General features: G+C 44.2%; 1 protein-coding gene across 1 annotated transcript; it reads left to right on the forward strand.

The window, feature by feature from the left end:
- Positions 1-55: 55 nt before the first annotated feature.
- TSPYL5 (TSPY like 5) lies at positions 56-6393 on the forward strand. The gene is made up of 2 exons (XM_037503716.2): positions 56-2376; positions 3585-6393. The coding sequence occupies exon 1, from the start codon at positions 145-147 to the stop codon at positions 1393-1395; it is 1251 nt and encodes a 416-aa protein (XP_037359613.1). The 5' UTR covers positions 56-144; the 3' UTR covers positions 1396-2376; positions 3585-6393.
- Positions 6394-15293: the final 8900 nt, after the last annotated feature.

The following is a 15293-nucleotide window of genomic DNA, read 5'->3' on the forward strand; positions in this document are numbered from 1 at the left end:
CGCAGCCCGTGCTCGCGCGAGGGTACAGTCGTGCGGGCGTGACGTCGGCGGTTGCCATGGAGAAGCCCACTCGGTCGCCACCGCGAGCGGGCGCCAGGAGCCGCAGGGTCGGAGCGTGGTTTTGAAGCCGCGTCTGCAGCCACCATGAGCGGCCGAAGTCGGGGTCGGAAGTCGTCCCGCGCCAAAAGCCGGGGCAAAGGCCGCGCCAAGGCCCGAGTCCGCCCCGCTCCTGACGACGCCCCGCGCGAGCCGGACCCTCCACAGTGCCAGAGGCTCGGGGAGGAAGCCCAGGCGGTACAGGTGCAGGCTGGCGCGGGTTGGGGTGGCCAGGAAACCTCTGCGCCCGCGCCGCCCCGCCGGCCCCCCGGGGAGGAGGGCGCCTGCCGGCTCCCGCTGGACTGTGGCCTCGCGCTCCGCGCCCGCGCTGTGGGGGACCGCGGGCAGGCCGCGACCAGACCCGGCCTGGGGAAGGTCCCGTCGCTCTCGGAGCGCCTGGCAACAGACACTGTCTTCGTGGGAACTGTGGGGACCGTGGGAAGGCCTAAAAATGTCCCCCGCGTGGGAAATCGGCGTGGCCCTGTGGGGAAGAAGGCCCCAGAAGCTTGTAGCGCGGTGGGGAGGGGCCCTCAGGCGATAGCTGGTGGGAAGCTGAAGAAAGGGACATCCGCGGAGTGTGCCTCCGGCCAAGCGGCAGAGGAAAAGAAAGTGGAGAAGGATGCAGGGTCAGCGCCCCTGGCCACAGATGGGAGCATGGATACGCTGGAGACCGTCCAGCTGAAGCTGGAGACCATGAACGCCCAAGCGGACAGGGCCTACCTTCGGCTCTCGCGCAAGTTTGGCCAGTTGCGACTGCACCACCTAGAGCGCAGAAACCTCCTCATCCAGAATATTCCAGGCTTCTGGGGGCAAGCTTTTCAAAACCACCCCCAGCTGGCGTCCTTTCTAAACAAACAAGATAAAGAGGTACTCAGCTACTTAAACAGCTTGGAGGTGGAAGAGCTTGGCCTCGCCAGATTAGGCTACAAAATCAAGTTCTACTTTGGGCGCAACCCCTATTTCCAAAATAAGGTGCTTATAAAGGAGTATGGGTGCGGCCCTTCCGGCCAGGTCGTGTCGCGCTCTACTCCAATCCAGTGGCTCCCAGGGCATGATCTCCAGTCCCTAAGCCAGGGGAACCCAGACAACAGCCGTAGCTTCTTTGGGTGGTTTTCAAACCACAGTTCCATTGAGTCTGACAAGATTGTGGAGATAATTAATGAGGAACTGTGGCCCAATCCTCTGCAATACTACCTTATGAGTGAAGGAGCCCGTGCAGAAAAAGGAAAGGAAAGCAGACAAGATCCAGCAAGGCAGCCAACGGAGACCCCTGAGCCCGGGGTAAATCAGTCCAACTGATGCTGCACAAGTTTCTCTTCTACCTCCTGCTGAGCCCCGTGCCTGGCTGACCACATGTGTTTGGCTGTCTGCCTTCTCTTCATGTTGGCCTCTGTGCACTCTATCCCCTTCGCCTTCAGTTACAAGAATATGGCATTTCTGATCATGTTCTTTTGCCTTCCCATGGCCTTTTGCTTTTTTTACATTAGCGCCACATGTTATGTGCTCTCACTCCCACTGTTCATATGTTAAGCACACATGCTTCAGATGTGTGTTGACTATCAGCGTTGCCTGGACTCTGTTTGTGGCTCTGGCCTTTCCTACTTGTCTTTAACATGAATGCTGGAGAGTCATTCTCCAAGAGGACCAATGCACCGTCAAGCTCTATTCAGGGCCGGTGCCTTGCCTGGACTTTGTGTTCCTGCTGGCCACGCATGCCATCTATTGCAAGCTTTTCTATCGACACTGCAAAATGAGGCCAGTGCACATGCCAAAACTGATTTTTCCATGGCTCTGGAGTCACCAGCTGAGATGGCACCTGTTGGAACTCTGTCTTTGACTAGGGGCCAATGCTACCCATGCTGCTGGACATGCAGGAGAATGACACTGGACTGCTTGGCATGAATGAGGTTAATGGTGAGAAGCAGAAACAATGCCATGTGTTTGATACCATCATGTGTCTCTGCCTGCCTCTGGGCCCTTCTGCTGGTTGGTGAATCTTCATTAAAGTCTGTACCAAGCCTCATCTCTATCAGGCCTTTGACTTTTGTCTAGTTGCTGTTGGATCCTCGTCAACGAGAGGCTTCCTTGTCAACAAGAACCTCAAGAACTGCCTGTGGACTAAGGTCCCCCACCAGTGCATGAGACACGCACCTATCTTTCCCAGCCTTCCAGGAACTCTTTGGCTAACAGGCTGATTGGCAGGCTGGTTTGTGTGGACGTGTGCTCATTGTCATCATGCTGTGACTCCAGGCGAGGGTGGGGACTGGACTCACATAGAATGTAGGTACCTTTGTCAACTCCCCCTATCTTTTCCTCCCTCCTGACCAGATTGCTGCGGTGGGGGTACAGGGGAAAGGTATTTCTGGTCTGTGACCTATGTTGACTTGACCTCACAACTCCATTTCTCCATACTTGCCCTTCCTTTTCTGTCTTCTTCCTAATCTTCTCTTCCTTCTTTTTTCCACCTATGCATTTCTTACTTTTTTTTTTTTTAACCACAGCTCAGAAAGAGAAAACAACTGAGAAACCAAGGTTTTCTCCATACAGCTAGTGAGACATCTGGGGACTGGCTACTCATACTACACACTAGAGGAAGCCAAAAGGCCAACTAGATCTGTAGCAGACCCTGGTCCCGACTCTTGGATTCACTCTATAATTTTGAAGTTGAAAAATCTTTTCATGGCTCTGCCCTGCATCGGTTAGAATTATAAACATCAGGCAGCAGTGCTGTGGACTAGTGTTTACTGCTGGTCCATCTTTTTTTTTTTTTTTTTTTTGTGCCACTTAAGACCTAGTTGCTTCCTGTAGTTTAGCATCTGGCCATCTGCATCCTCAGCCCTCAGCTTTTACACTCAGAAATCCTTTGCTCCCTTTGATTCTACCTGCAAATAACCATAACAGTAGCCATAGTTTCTGATATGGAGGACCCAGGGGTTTGGGCATGGGGATGGACAGAATCTATTTGGATTTCTAAGACTCATTTTCAGTATAAAAACTGAATATAACTGAACCGGGTCCTTCCCTGCCCAGGCTTGTCTTGTCTTCCCCCTAGGCCCAAGGATGGGGAAGTAGGACTTTATCTGTTATATATTCTACCCCCTCCTTGTTTCCTTGGGGAAAACCACATTCTAAGTTCCTCAAGGAATGGGGAGGTCTTAAACTTTTAGAGAGGGGGTGCTAGGCAGGAGGAGTTGGAACAAAAACGTATAGCAGGAATGAGTCTGGTGTGGAGTGGGCCTGGAAAAGCAAGTAAGGCTTTGAGAAGCCTCAGGGAGAATGCCTCTTTCTCAGTGATGGAGGGGACATGGAGGGACCTTCTCGGGGCTGGGGGTAGGAGAATTAAAAGGACTGTGGACAAATACAATACCTAGATAAAGGCACACCCAAAGTTTTATCTGATCTCTCTCATCACTGGTGGATTTTATAAGTAACAGAAACAGTCCAAAAACAGATTAATGTTACTTTGGATGTTTTCTCTTTTGTTCTAGGTGTGACCCTGTGTATGTGGAAGATTAATGCTGCTTATTTTGCTTCTTAGTAAAATCTTAACCACATTCCCCATTTTTGCCTAGTAGGAAAATAGAACTGTACAGGCCTGTTTTTTTTTTTTCCCTTTTTTCTGATTTTTTTTTTTTTGTGTGTGTGTGCATTTTAAATTTTTGCTCTTCATGATGGACATGTGCATTTCAAACATGTGCAGAAGTGGAGAAGATGGTGGTCCCCGTGTGCCTATCACCTAGCCACGTCAGTTATCAATTATGATCAAACTGGTTTCATCTGCATTTTACTCTCCTTGCCTGTGTTGTTTATGGAAAGTGCAAGACACTGTGCCAATTCAACCGTGACCACTTTGGGAGATTGGGACTCTTTAGTGGTGATAGTGGCAGGGTGCACTATCATCACGTCAGGTCTGCTTTTTGCTTTCAGTGTGAACTAATGAAGTTCCAGAGATGGGCATTAGAAATAAAAGTCTTCAGATTTAACAAGGTGAGGGGGATGTTCCCTTTCCCCTGCACCCACAAAAGGAGAGACTGTTCTGTTGTAAACTGTCAGAGACTGATATGATAAGGTGCTTACTTGAGACCGTTCACCAGGATGTCAGTCGTTCCTGTGTAAGATGGAGACTTACATGACTGTTAGAAGTGGTGTCAGCTTGTCCTGGTCTCATAATTCTGGTCTCAGAAGTATAATTTGGAAATTGTTGCTGTGTTCTGTAAAAATAACGTTGCAAAAATAATCAGTAACTGGTTGTCTTACTTGGTACTTTGACACCCTGATAATAATGCAATTATTTCTGTGTTCCTAAATCTTATAAATAGTTGTAAGCGTGTGTGCATAATGGAAAAATAAAAGCTTGTATCTCTGTTATATAGTTTATTAAAAAAAAAAATTGTAAGGTTCAGTAGAGGCTGGGTAATTGAAGGGATCTATCTATACATTGACCTCGATGAATGGTTCTTAAGTTCCAGTTCTTGTGTGGCTAGTTACATAAAAAGACATAAAATTCTGTTACCCAGACTCTTACCGGAGATTAAGATTCTGTGGTTCTGGGTGGAAACCAGGTAGTTTCATTTTTAGCAAGCTTTCTAGGTGATTAAGGAAGAAATGGAATGCTTCTCAAATTTTAGAGCACATCTGAATGATCTGGGAATCCTGTTAAAATATGAAGTCTGATTCAGTAGTCTGGAGGTGAAATCTGAGATTTTGCATTTGTAGCAAACTTCCACATGATGCTACTGTTGATGGTTCATGAACTCCACTTTGCGTAGCAAAGGAGGTAACCTCCAAGGCCCTTGCAAGCTAGAGTAACAGTGCTCAACCTTAGTTGCATATTATAATTATGTGGGAAATGTCAGGAAATACACTTCTGTGGCTCCACACAAGGCCGCTAAACGTGAATGGGGGCAAGGATGGGCCCAGGTGTGGGTATTCAATAAACTTCCCGGGTAATTCCATTGTCTAGCCAGAGTTCAGAGCTAGGGCCTCTGATGCTATTCATAACAGGTTCATAGCAAGGATCATTTTCCAGTAATGAAGAGAAACAGCAGACAACCAAATGCCACATAAAATTGATCAACAGAAAATAGTCAGAAAAAATTAAAAGTGCGCTAAATGACAAAACTGGCTTATATAATGAAAGCCTTGAATCAATAAATGTGTAATGTTCAGGGCATAGCAGGTGCTCAAATGTTGAATGAATTTAAGTGTATATTCAGATGCCTCTGGGCTAGGCTGGTAATTGAATTTGTGAAGTGGGCCAAATTTGTTTCTTAAGGACATATGTATTAGTCGGCTAGAGCTTCTATAGCAAAGCACCACAGACTGGGTAGCTTAAAGAACACAAATTTTATTTTCTTGGTTCTGGAGGCTGGGAATCTGACATCAAGGTGTTGGTAGGTTTAGTTTCCTCTGAAGGCCTGTCACCTTGCCTTACAGATGGCTATCTTTGTGTTTACACACACTCTGTATGTTTCCTCATCCTCTATAAGAACACCAGCCATGCTGACTGGAACCTTGACTTCCTTCCTCTCCCAGTGTCCCATCACCTGGTCTTCAGCCTGGGTGAGGTTTGATAATAAGACAAAATAGCTCCCATCATATGACACTCTGGTTTAAAAAGCATACCCACTTACATGATCTCAGTTATAGTAACTATCCCATAATAAGGTTCAAAGACATTAAATGAGCAAAATCACAAAAACCAGTTTCTGGGCTTTTCACTCATGATTTCTACCCATCTGCATTGAAAGGCAGACATGAAGGAGGGGGAAGGGATCTTCTCCCATGTCTGTCTTTATCAGGACAGACAATCTTTGCCAGTAGACCCTCATGGATTTCAGGAGACTTGAGTCAAATTCCCTGAGCCAGAAATAGGTCACATTCCCACTTTTCATAATTCCTCATGGGACTGGGATTCTGCCATTAAGCAATAGGAGAGGTGGTGAGGCTGGAACTGATGGGAAATTTTTGTCACTGGTAGTATGATGTGCCTGCACCCGTGATATGAATGCCACATTTACTCAGAGGCACCCCGCAGGTGCACATCCTCCCAGCTTGCTGGTCACCTCTTCTGACATGGACGCTCTGTGCTTGATGTTTAGTGCCTCCTCTAACACACACTAAAGCATTTCTGGCTAGGTAATGGCTTTTAGGCTTTAGTGTCTCCCACAGCACCCAGATGAGGGTTCTCTCAATATTTGTCACAGGCAGTCAATAAATGCTAGTGGAGTGAATGTGATAGATCAATAATCTTCCTAAAATGTAAATTTGATTATGTCAGTCACCCATTCAAAACCTTTAGGATATACCATGGAATATTACTCAGCATTCAAAAAAGATAAACACATGCAATTTGCAGCAACATGGATGGCGCTGGAAGGGATCATGCTCAGCGAAATAAGCCAAAAAGAAAAAGAAAAATACCGGATGGTCTCACTCATAGCAGGAATCTAGAAAACTTAAATAAGGGACCAGGAAAATGAATAACTATAAGAAAGTGAAAATCAAAATCAACAAAAAACTATGAACCAGAGACACTTTTAGGGGGGTGGGGGCGGGAGGGGAGGGATTGGGGTCAGAATGGGGGGGCTGCAATTGTATGGGGAATACAACAATAAAATTTATTATTAAAAAAAAAAATAAAAATAAAACTAAAAAAAAAAATAAAATAAAATAAAATTAAAAAAAAAAAAACAAAAAAAAAAAAAACCTTTAGGAGTAAAAAGTCCAAAATCCTAAGAAACTCATAATAGGTCATTTGTTACCTGCCCTTACATTGTTCTTTCAAGCTTTTTATTATGAAAAATTTCAAATACACTGAAAAACTGACAGTGATAACTTTTTGGCATTTTTCCACATATATTTTGCCAAATTATTTGAAAATAAGTTGCTTGTCACTTCACCCCTAAACATTCAATATGCAGCTCATAAAAAAATAGTATTTCCCACTGTTTTACAAGACCATCGACAGATTGCAGATATGCATTTCCCAAATACCATCTAGTACCCCATCCATATTTAGTTTTCTCCATTGTTCCCAAGATTGTCTTGTGTATTAGTCTTAAAAATAAGATCAAATAATGTTCAGGCCTTGCATTTGTTTGTAATGTCCCTTTATTCTATTTACACTACAAGCAATTCTTGTTTCCCCCCCATCATAGTGACTTTCTGAAGATGTTAGGCCAGTCATCTTTAGAATGTCCCACATGGTGGATTTGTCTGGCTGCTACTTTTTGGTGCTGTTTTTCTCTGTCACCTGCATTTCTTGAAAACAGAAGATTTGGGCAAAAACTCCTGTGGTGAGAACACTACATAGGCAAGGCTGTGCTCTTTCTGTGATGCTTCACAAGGCCCATTGGCAGATTCTGTGCTCTAACAGGCTGGGAGTTTGGTTTCTTCATCAAGATGGTGATTATTCCTTTCCCTTTCCATTTAGCAGGTAATATCTGGGGTGGTACTTTTTCACTATGGAACATCATGTTTCACTTTTGGAAACATCATGTTTCCAAAAACTTTTCATCACAAAGTTTTAGCAGCCTTGGTTAACGTATGCCCAAATCAGTTATTTCACTGTGGGTTACAAAATATTGTCATTCCTTTTGCACATTTCACCTGTATTTTGTAAGGAAGACCTTGCCCTTGCACCTGGTGATTATACTTCCTTGTAAAATGGCAGAATCGATGCTTAACTCATTTTTTTTTTACTAATTTTGAGAATCAGAAGTTAGTAAAATTATCATTTACAGCGATTACAAGGTCAGACTTTTTTTTCTTTTCTGTTTACTGTCATTATAAATTTGTGTTTATCTATTTAATGTCTTTTAATCATTCAATCATCTTTCTTTTGACTGCTCATTGACCTAGATTTTTATCAGTCTGACTTTGGTCAGACCCCTCCTGTTCTTGACCCTGATTTTCTCCCTTCTCCCCTGTGTGCCATGTTACAGAAGGTGTGAGCCATTTCTGGCTCTCTGGACACCTGCTGTGCTTCTTCATACTCTGCACACTTGCACAAGCTATTCGCTCAGTGAGAAAGTATTGACACTCTCAGGCGCTCCATTGCAGCTCAGATATTCATTTTCTCTACTTTTAATCTTTAAGGCTGAATTAGCTCCCCTCCCCCATCCCTTTATTTTCACGACATGTTGTCTCACTTAAATCTACAGAACCTAAAATAGTGACTTGTTCTCGTCTGCTCCCACCATACACTGAGATCCCAGAGGCCAAGAAATAATAACAAGCAGTGAGTCTTACTCATTTTTGTGTTTCCATAACTCCTGGGCTTATACATAGTAGGTGCTCATTAAGTACTAAACAAGTGAGCAAGTGAATGGTCCCTAAAGCTTCATGAAGACATTAGGTGACAAACTGCAGAGAGGTTAAAAGTGCCCAGGAGCACTGATTGGGAATAATTTCAAAGGAAGCATGAACTTAATACAAATGGATTAAAGGGTGTGTGTGTGGGGGGGAAGCTTTTACCTGCACAAAGCCTCAGGCAAAAAACTTAGCAACAAATTACTCTCACAGCATGTTGGAAATCAAGTAGGAAAATGGAAGTGAGCAGGAAAGTAAATGACAAATGGAGGAAATGTGCTATGTACGCTGTGCTTTAGTAACGTTCCTCAGCTTATGAACCTATAATTGAAAACAAGAAAAAGCGAAATTGATGTGATTGTGGCCACTGACTTTGCTAGGGATCTCTCTCCTTATATATGGATATGCATATGTAGCCTGAGAGATCCTAAGAGGTCCCTTGAATTTCAACGACTTGAAAAATCAGGTTAGAACAAAAGCTGTTTTTCAAAGAGCAGTGACACTGATGAACGACGATATTGAACCTGCAGAATAGAACACAATGAAAGGATCTGGGCAAAAATATCTTGAACTTCAACATAAAATAGCCAAAATTCCAGTAATGGTCGGGAAATATGGTCATCAAAGCCCAATGACTCTTTGTCTAGTGCTGTGGCACCAGATAGTTTATGAGAAAATCCAGAAGACTTAGAGGCAGAGAAGGGTGCTTGAAACCCCAGTGCCATCCTGGAGAAGGTCAGAGAACAAACTGTCTCTCAGGAAGTGAGGTTGTAGAGTATTGGCATGTTCTCAGGAGAGCACGCTATCTTCAGTTTGAGTGACCCACCTATGGCTTGGGGAACATTTATGTTAGGGATACCGAGCTCCTATACACTTATATGTCATTCTCTTGGCAAGCGGCCTTATTTGACACCCCCACTGCTTATTCTATATTCCCATTCATGGCTCCCTCTTTGCCTTCACAGGACTTCTTCAGATTTATGATGGTAGTTTTGTCTTTCTTTGTTCCTCTCAGGGATCTTTGTTCACTGTTGAATCCCAAATGCACACAGGAAGGAGGTATCCGTCAAATATTTTGGATTGCTGGAGGTGTTAGTCTTATGAGCTATGACCTATTACCAGAAAGGGTGGATGGGCCGTGCCTTGGAGTTGTCCTGTGGCAGGAGATGCTGCTGTAGCTTCCCAGATGTCAAGTGGGACTCGTAGAGTCCATTTGTTGAGCTCATACCACATGCTAAAAACAGTGCTAAGCACATTCAAACACATTATCGCAACAATGATATTATCCTCATTTTCCAGATGAGATAAAGGAGCCCAGAGAGAGTTCAGGTAACTTCACTGTGACATAAGTGGTGATTCCTGTAGCTGGGGGGAGACCCCCTGCACTCTTCAGTCCTGCCTTTCAGACTGGGCTTTGCAGTGTGAATTAGGCTAATATTCATGGTCTGTTGCCTCCAGAAGGGAGGGAAAAGGGTGTGAGGCTGAAAATAGGTCTCTAGTTCTCCAGAAGGTAACAATCACTGCACCGCTCATGGGGGAAGTTTTGTGTGTGTGTATGTGTATGTGCATGCGTGTTCATGAGAGCACATATCTGAGTGTGTGTCCAGGGAACACATGAGAGTGGCCAGCGAATCAGTTTTCGAACATGGGATATAGACTACCTGCCGCTTGCCCACAAGCCCTCCATGCTCTGAGGTTGCCAGGGCATGCATGCTCACTCAAGATCATGGTCCACGGAGCAGTTCAATCCACATTTGAAAGGCTCCCTGCCATGGGTAGCTTGTGGGGAATAGAGATCCTCTTGGCTTGAAGCAGCTCAGAAGAAGGGGCCTCTGAACAGAAGCCTTCAGCAGATGGTTTGAGAGGGAGGCTTAGTCGCAAACAGCACCAGGCTCAACAGAAGACTGTCACAGCTACTAAATGAGGGGATTTGTTTGTGTAGGCAGCAGAGATAAGCCTGCTGGTCGTCATTGTTCTTTGAGCCTCAGCCTCCCACACAGTCAACCATCACTATCACCGGACTAAGAAGGATGGTGAAAAATCATTGTTTCTTGACACTGCCATAGGATGTGCTTCCCTAGTCACAAAAAATACATTCAACCTCCTACTCCACACATCATCCTGGGGGGAAGTAAGCAAAACAGTTAACCTTTATTAGCACCTACTGCCTGCCAGGGTAAGTGACATATATGCAGTCATTTTTTAAATTTTTATAGTAACAGGCTTGGGTAGTCGCCATTGTTATACACACATTACAGTTAATGATACTGGAATTCTGCAAGACACTTGCTGAGGGTTACTCAGCTAGGATTCTGATAGGTGGGAGTATCTTTGGTTCTCAGACTTATGCTCCTGGTTTCAAAGAGAGATGAGAATGCTTTCAGTTGCAAGTAACAGAGACCCACATAAATGAATTCCAAGATTAAGGGCAGTTACTGTTTCCATGATTAGGAATCTGGAAGCAAGGGATCCCATGATTGTCTTGGCTCCTCAGACTGGTTTTTTTTTTTTTTTTTTTTTTACCAAGTCCTCAGACTCTTTCCATTTGTATAATTCTTCTTTCCCAGCAAATTGGCATAGGTTCAGCAAGTGCTTTTTATTCTCACACTTGTCTCATTATGTCAAGATGGCTGCTTCCGGGTGTCATATCCTCAGATACAATGCCCAAAGTATGAAATTAGTGAACCGGGTCTTTCCTCTGTAATCCTCTCTCTTTTAACAAGGATGAAAATATTTTCTGAAATCCATAGTGGACTTTTTTTTAACCTCTCATTCATCTCCATATATACATATGTATTTCATTTCTGATTGTCATCCTATCTGTCTCTGTCTCTCTCTCCATCCTTTCAATCTATACTATCATTTCTATATCCCCCTCTTAGACCAGTTCCTGGCAAAGGGAACCTATACTGCCATGTCTGGTTTTGACCAGCCAGGACTAGCATGATAAGTTCCCCAGGACTGAGTAGAAGGCAGCATGGCTGTTTGCTAAACACATGCCATAAAATGTTCTTCAGTCTTTGTGACTGCCATAACCAAATGGAACCCTCTAGAGGACTAGGGATATTTGCTACTTATTCATTGATAGACAGCATGCTTAGTTGGCATGAGTTAGGCACCATGGTAGATGGAAGGAACTACAGGATACAGGCCCACATATACTTTATCATTTACATGGGGGAGGCGTACATATATGTGAACAGTTAAAAGAATGAAAGAGGCAGCATATGATCAAATGCTCTCCATGTCAGAGGGAATTCAGCAGATTCTTCTTGAACATCTTTGTTAAGTTAGTTTTGTCCTACTCATGATTGGATGGAAGTACTTTAAACTCTTTTAAACCAGTAGAATTTATTTTGTGTTCTCTGTGGTTTTTGTTACATCCTTTCAAAGAAAATCCATAAAATTTTCGATGATTTGGGGGCTATTTTTGGCCAAGGGAATTATTTTTCAGCCCTTCTAGAAAAAATATTTGGTACTTTAGCAAGAGATTTGAACCGGTCATGAATTTAAGTATCAGTCCTAGCAGCTTTTCTGTGTAAGCCTGATTTTTTTATAATTTTTTCCTCTCAGGGGTTTCCCGTGGGTCTAAGCTGTACTCAAATTAAGCCTGAATATTCATTTCAACAATTACTTTTGAGGTATTTGAATAATGCTAGCAAAATGTCACAGCAGCAGCCAAAACTTTAATTTGGCCTCTGATTAAAGGCAACCTTCTCAATCTGGCCTCAGTTCCTAGTAATCCTTTGAACAGATTAAACACAAACACATACTTTGCTGATAATTGTGTGTTAATTCTATATTAAATTAGTTAGGAGCAGTTATCATTAGAAAATAAAAATCCTGATATGGTGATCCAAAAATTCAAGCTCTCATTTCTCCAGACCTTCAGCTGGAGAACTTTTCCTGTCGACAGTCACTTTGTTAAGATCACCATTTGGAAACCCTCCATCCCACCCCTTTGCTTTTGGGGCTTTGGTTATATGATCTTCCCAGATAAGCTTGTCTTATTCTTTTCTAGCCTTCTCTTGGTTGGGGAATAGGAGAGAACAGAGAATCTTAGTCCCAACATGGCATTTCTTAGGTTCTCTTTTCAGGGCTTGTTCTGATTAAAGTAAGGTGTAAGTGTTTTGTCACCTCACTCGCCCAGTTGAGTACCTTAGATGCAGTTCGGCCCTAGTGGCGCTGCAGCCACAGTGACCCATGCCAATCTAAAGAGGTGGTCTTGCCATTCTCATCCATGGGTAGTTCTCAGCCCCTGAGTACTTCAGTAACTCCTGAGCAATTAGAGAAAACATGGATCTCTAAGAAAAAATGATAAGATGAAGGTTGCAGAACATGCTCATTTCATAGCTGGCTTAAGGTATGTAAATTTGAAAGCAACAACCTTCAGAACCAAAACCTTCAGCTAGAGCCAAGGAAGAGCTGTGGGTCTGCCCTGTGGTGTGAGCAAGGGTGGATAGAGTCACCAGCCGTAGGTATTTGGTGGTGACACCAAAAGTTCCAGAATGGTTGACTGCCAAATGTTTACCAAAGTTAAGTCTGGGGGTTTTGGACTACAATGGAAGATTGCAGAATGTGGCAGCTCAGACTTGGAATGGAACTATCTGGGTTCATATTCATACTATATGTGAACTTGATCGGTTAGTTTCCCTAAGCTTTAATTTTCTTATCTGCAAAATAGAGACAATTTCTGAGTTAGGCTGAAGTTATCAGAAACAAGATTTAAATTAGTAGAATAAAAAGATAAAAATTATTCATGTGTGAACTGAGAAGTACAGGGCAATCTCTGTAATAGTTGATCTAGGACTGTGATGATATCTTTCTTACCTACCAACTTTTCTTTCCTCTGTATTAACTTCATTCTCATGCAGGTTCTTCCCTTCTGTTGGCAAGATGGCTACTTAATTTAGATTCACAACTATTACCTTTCAACAACCCTAACAATGAAAAGAGGTAATTCTTCCCTGCGATTTCCAGAAAGAATAAAAAAAGCCCCAAGTTTCATCAGGTTATTACCCACATTTGAACCAATTGCTAAGAATTGGGTCACTGCCCAACCCTGGCACCAGGAGTGGGGTCAGCTCCACCCAAGCTACAAGGACTAACAAGAGAAAAAAGATTTTTTTTTACAAATTAAAATGAATTATGGTGCCAGTACCAGAGGAGGGGGCGGGGGTGGATGCTGGGCAGGCAGAAACAATATAGGCTCACTGAGCAGAAGTCCATTCCCAGGGCAGCCTTGTTAATGAGAAAGTGGGAAGGACAGGAACCAAAAACGTTGTTATACTTCTAAGGATCAAGTGCCAACAACTCTCTACCTTGCCTTTCTTCACAGTACGTCAGTCTTTATACTATAGCAATTCAGTTGTAGCTTGACTGTCACATACAACCCATGTACCTTTCAAATCAATCCTTGTTATTAATTTTCTCTCAGAGTTTGGAACATTGTCCTGGACATTTTCTGGTGTACCCCTTGACTACGGATAGTCCAGGCAGTGATTGTCACCGTGGGAATGTGTGGCAGGGAAACCCAAAAGTCGAGGCTGACAACTATTACCAATAGATGAAGAGGGCTTGCTCCTTCAGGGGGCAGAGGTGCTGGGCCTTTCACCTGAGGCTGTTCTGAGTGAGGTGGTACAGGCTGGTGCCTCAGAGAATCTGGGGATGAGATTATGGTATTTCCTGGGAGCCACAGGACTTTCTGTCTTCCTCAGAGAGGTTGCAGAGTTTTTTACCTCCTTCCCACATCTTTATCCCTCCTCATGGAGCCTACTCTGGAGCCTACATTTGCTTAGCTCCCCCTATCTCTACACACTGGATCTGTTATTTTGGGAACAAGCCAGCTTGTCATTCCCCTTGACGGTGGGTGGTGGAGGACACACAGGTGGGTGGGCGTCTTCCAGTGCTGGAAAAAGCCGGTTAAGGGATGGAAGTTAAACTGGCCACACAGGTGAGGTCACTGATGTGCAGAGACAGCAGGATTTGCCTTAAGACATAGAGCAGGACAGAATTTGAATGATTTCATAATCATGTGAAAAAGATTGCTCTTGAGAAATGTGCCATCAAACTTATACAAGATCATCAGAGCAAGTGATGAACTTGGCCGTGTCGTGAACTCTGTACTTAGTTTGGGTGATGCAGGTAGGAGAGAATGAAGAAGATTGTAGGTGAGTTACATAAAATGTGGGACTAAGAAGGAAGCCTGAATGGGAGGACACAGAAGGGGCAGGGTTAATTAGGTTGGGGTGTGTTGTCCAGATAATTTCACCCAGGAGTCCAAGAAGAGGACTTGGGGGCCATATGGGGAAGTCGTTACCTCCCTCTGCACTCAAAAGGAGTGCGGAGGAGATGCCTAGCCTTGGGCCAGGGTGAGAAAAAGGAGGAGGAAAGCTTTGCTTTCAGGATGAGTGAAAGGAGCAGAGACCACCCAGGAAGGGGGGAGGGCTTTCTTGTCCCAAGGTGGGATACCCAGAAGACTGTACAGTTGCTTGGTCCTTTGAAGCCCGTGTTTCCCTCATCTGGTCAAGCTTCTCTCTGTGCTGGAGCCAGCTGTATAAGAGACAGGTGCAGGAGGTGACGATGATGAGAGAGGAGAGGATTCAGGACAGTGGGAGAGGCCTGGGTCTTAGAACTGAGGCCTTCCATGGAGAAATCTCTCCTGCCTTATGCTGGCATTGAACTGGGCAACCACAAGCGCTATTACAGGACAAGCTTGTAGAGCCCCTTTAATTTACAGGGGGCGCTCAGGGCTAGGGCAAGGCTTGTGTCCTGTTTCCTGTCCTGCATAAAGGCCATTGTGAGGTCATCCCCCGCCCTCCACCTCTACCCACACACTAAATCACAGAGCCTCTGGGCTCCAGCCCAACCTAGAGGAACTATTT

Source organism: Talpa occidentalis, unplaced genomic scaffold, assembly GCF_014898055.3.
Source record: "Talpa occidentalis isolate TD23 unplaced genomic scaffold, MPIMG_talOcc4v2.1, whole genome shotgun sequence".
Classification (NCBI taxonomy): domain Eukaryota; kingdom Metazoa; phylum Chordata; class Mammalia; order Eulipotyphla; family Talpidae; genus Talpa; species Talpa occidentalis.

Bases quoted from the DNA above. Each gene is read 5' to 3' on its own strand.
- TSPYL5 (XM_037503716.2), top strand. From the start codon at position 145: ATGAGCGGCCGAAGTCGGGGTCGGAAGTCGTCCCGCGCCAAAAGCCGG.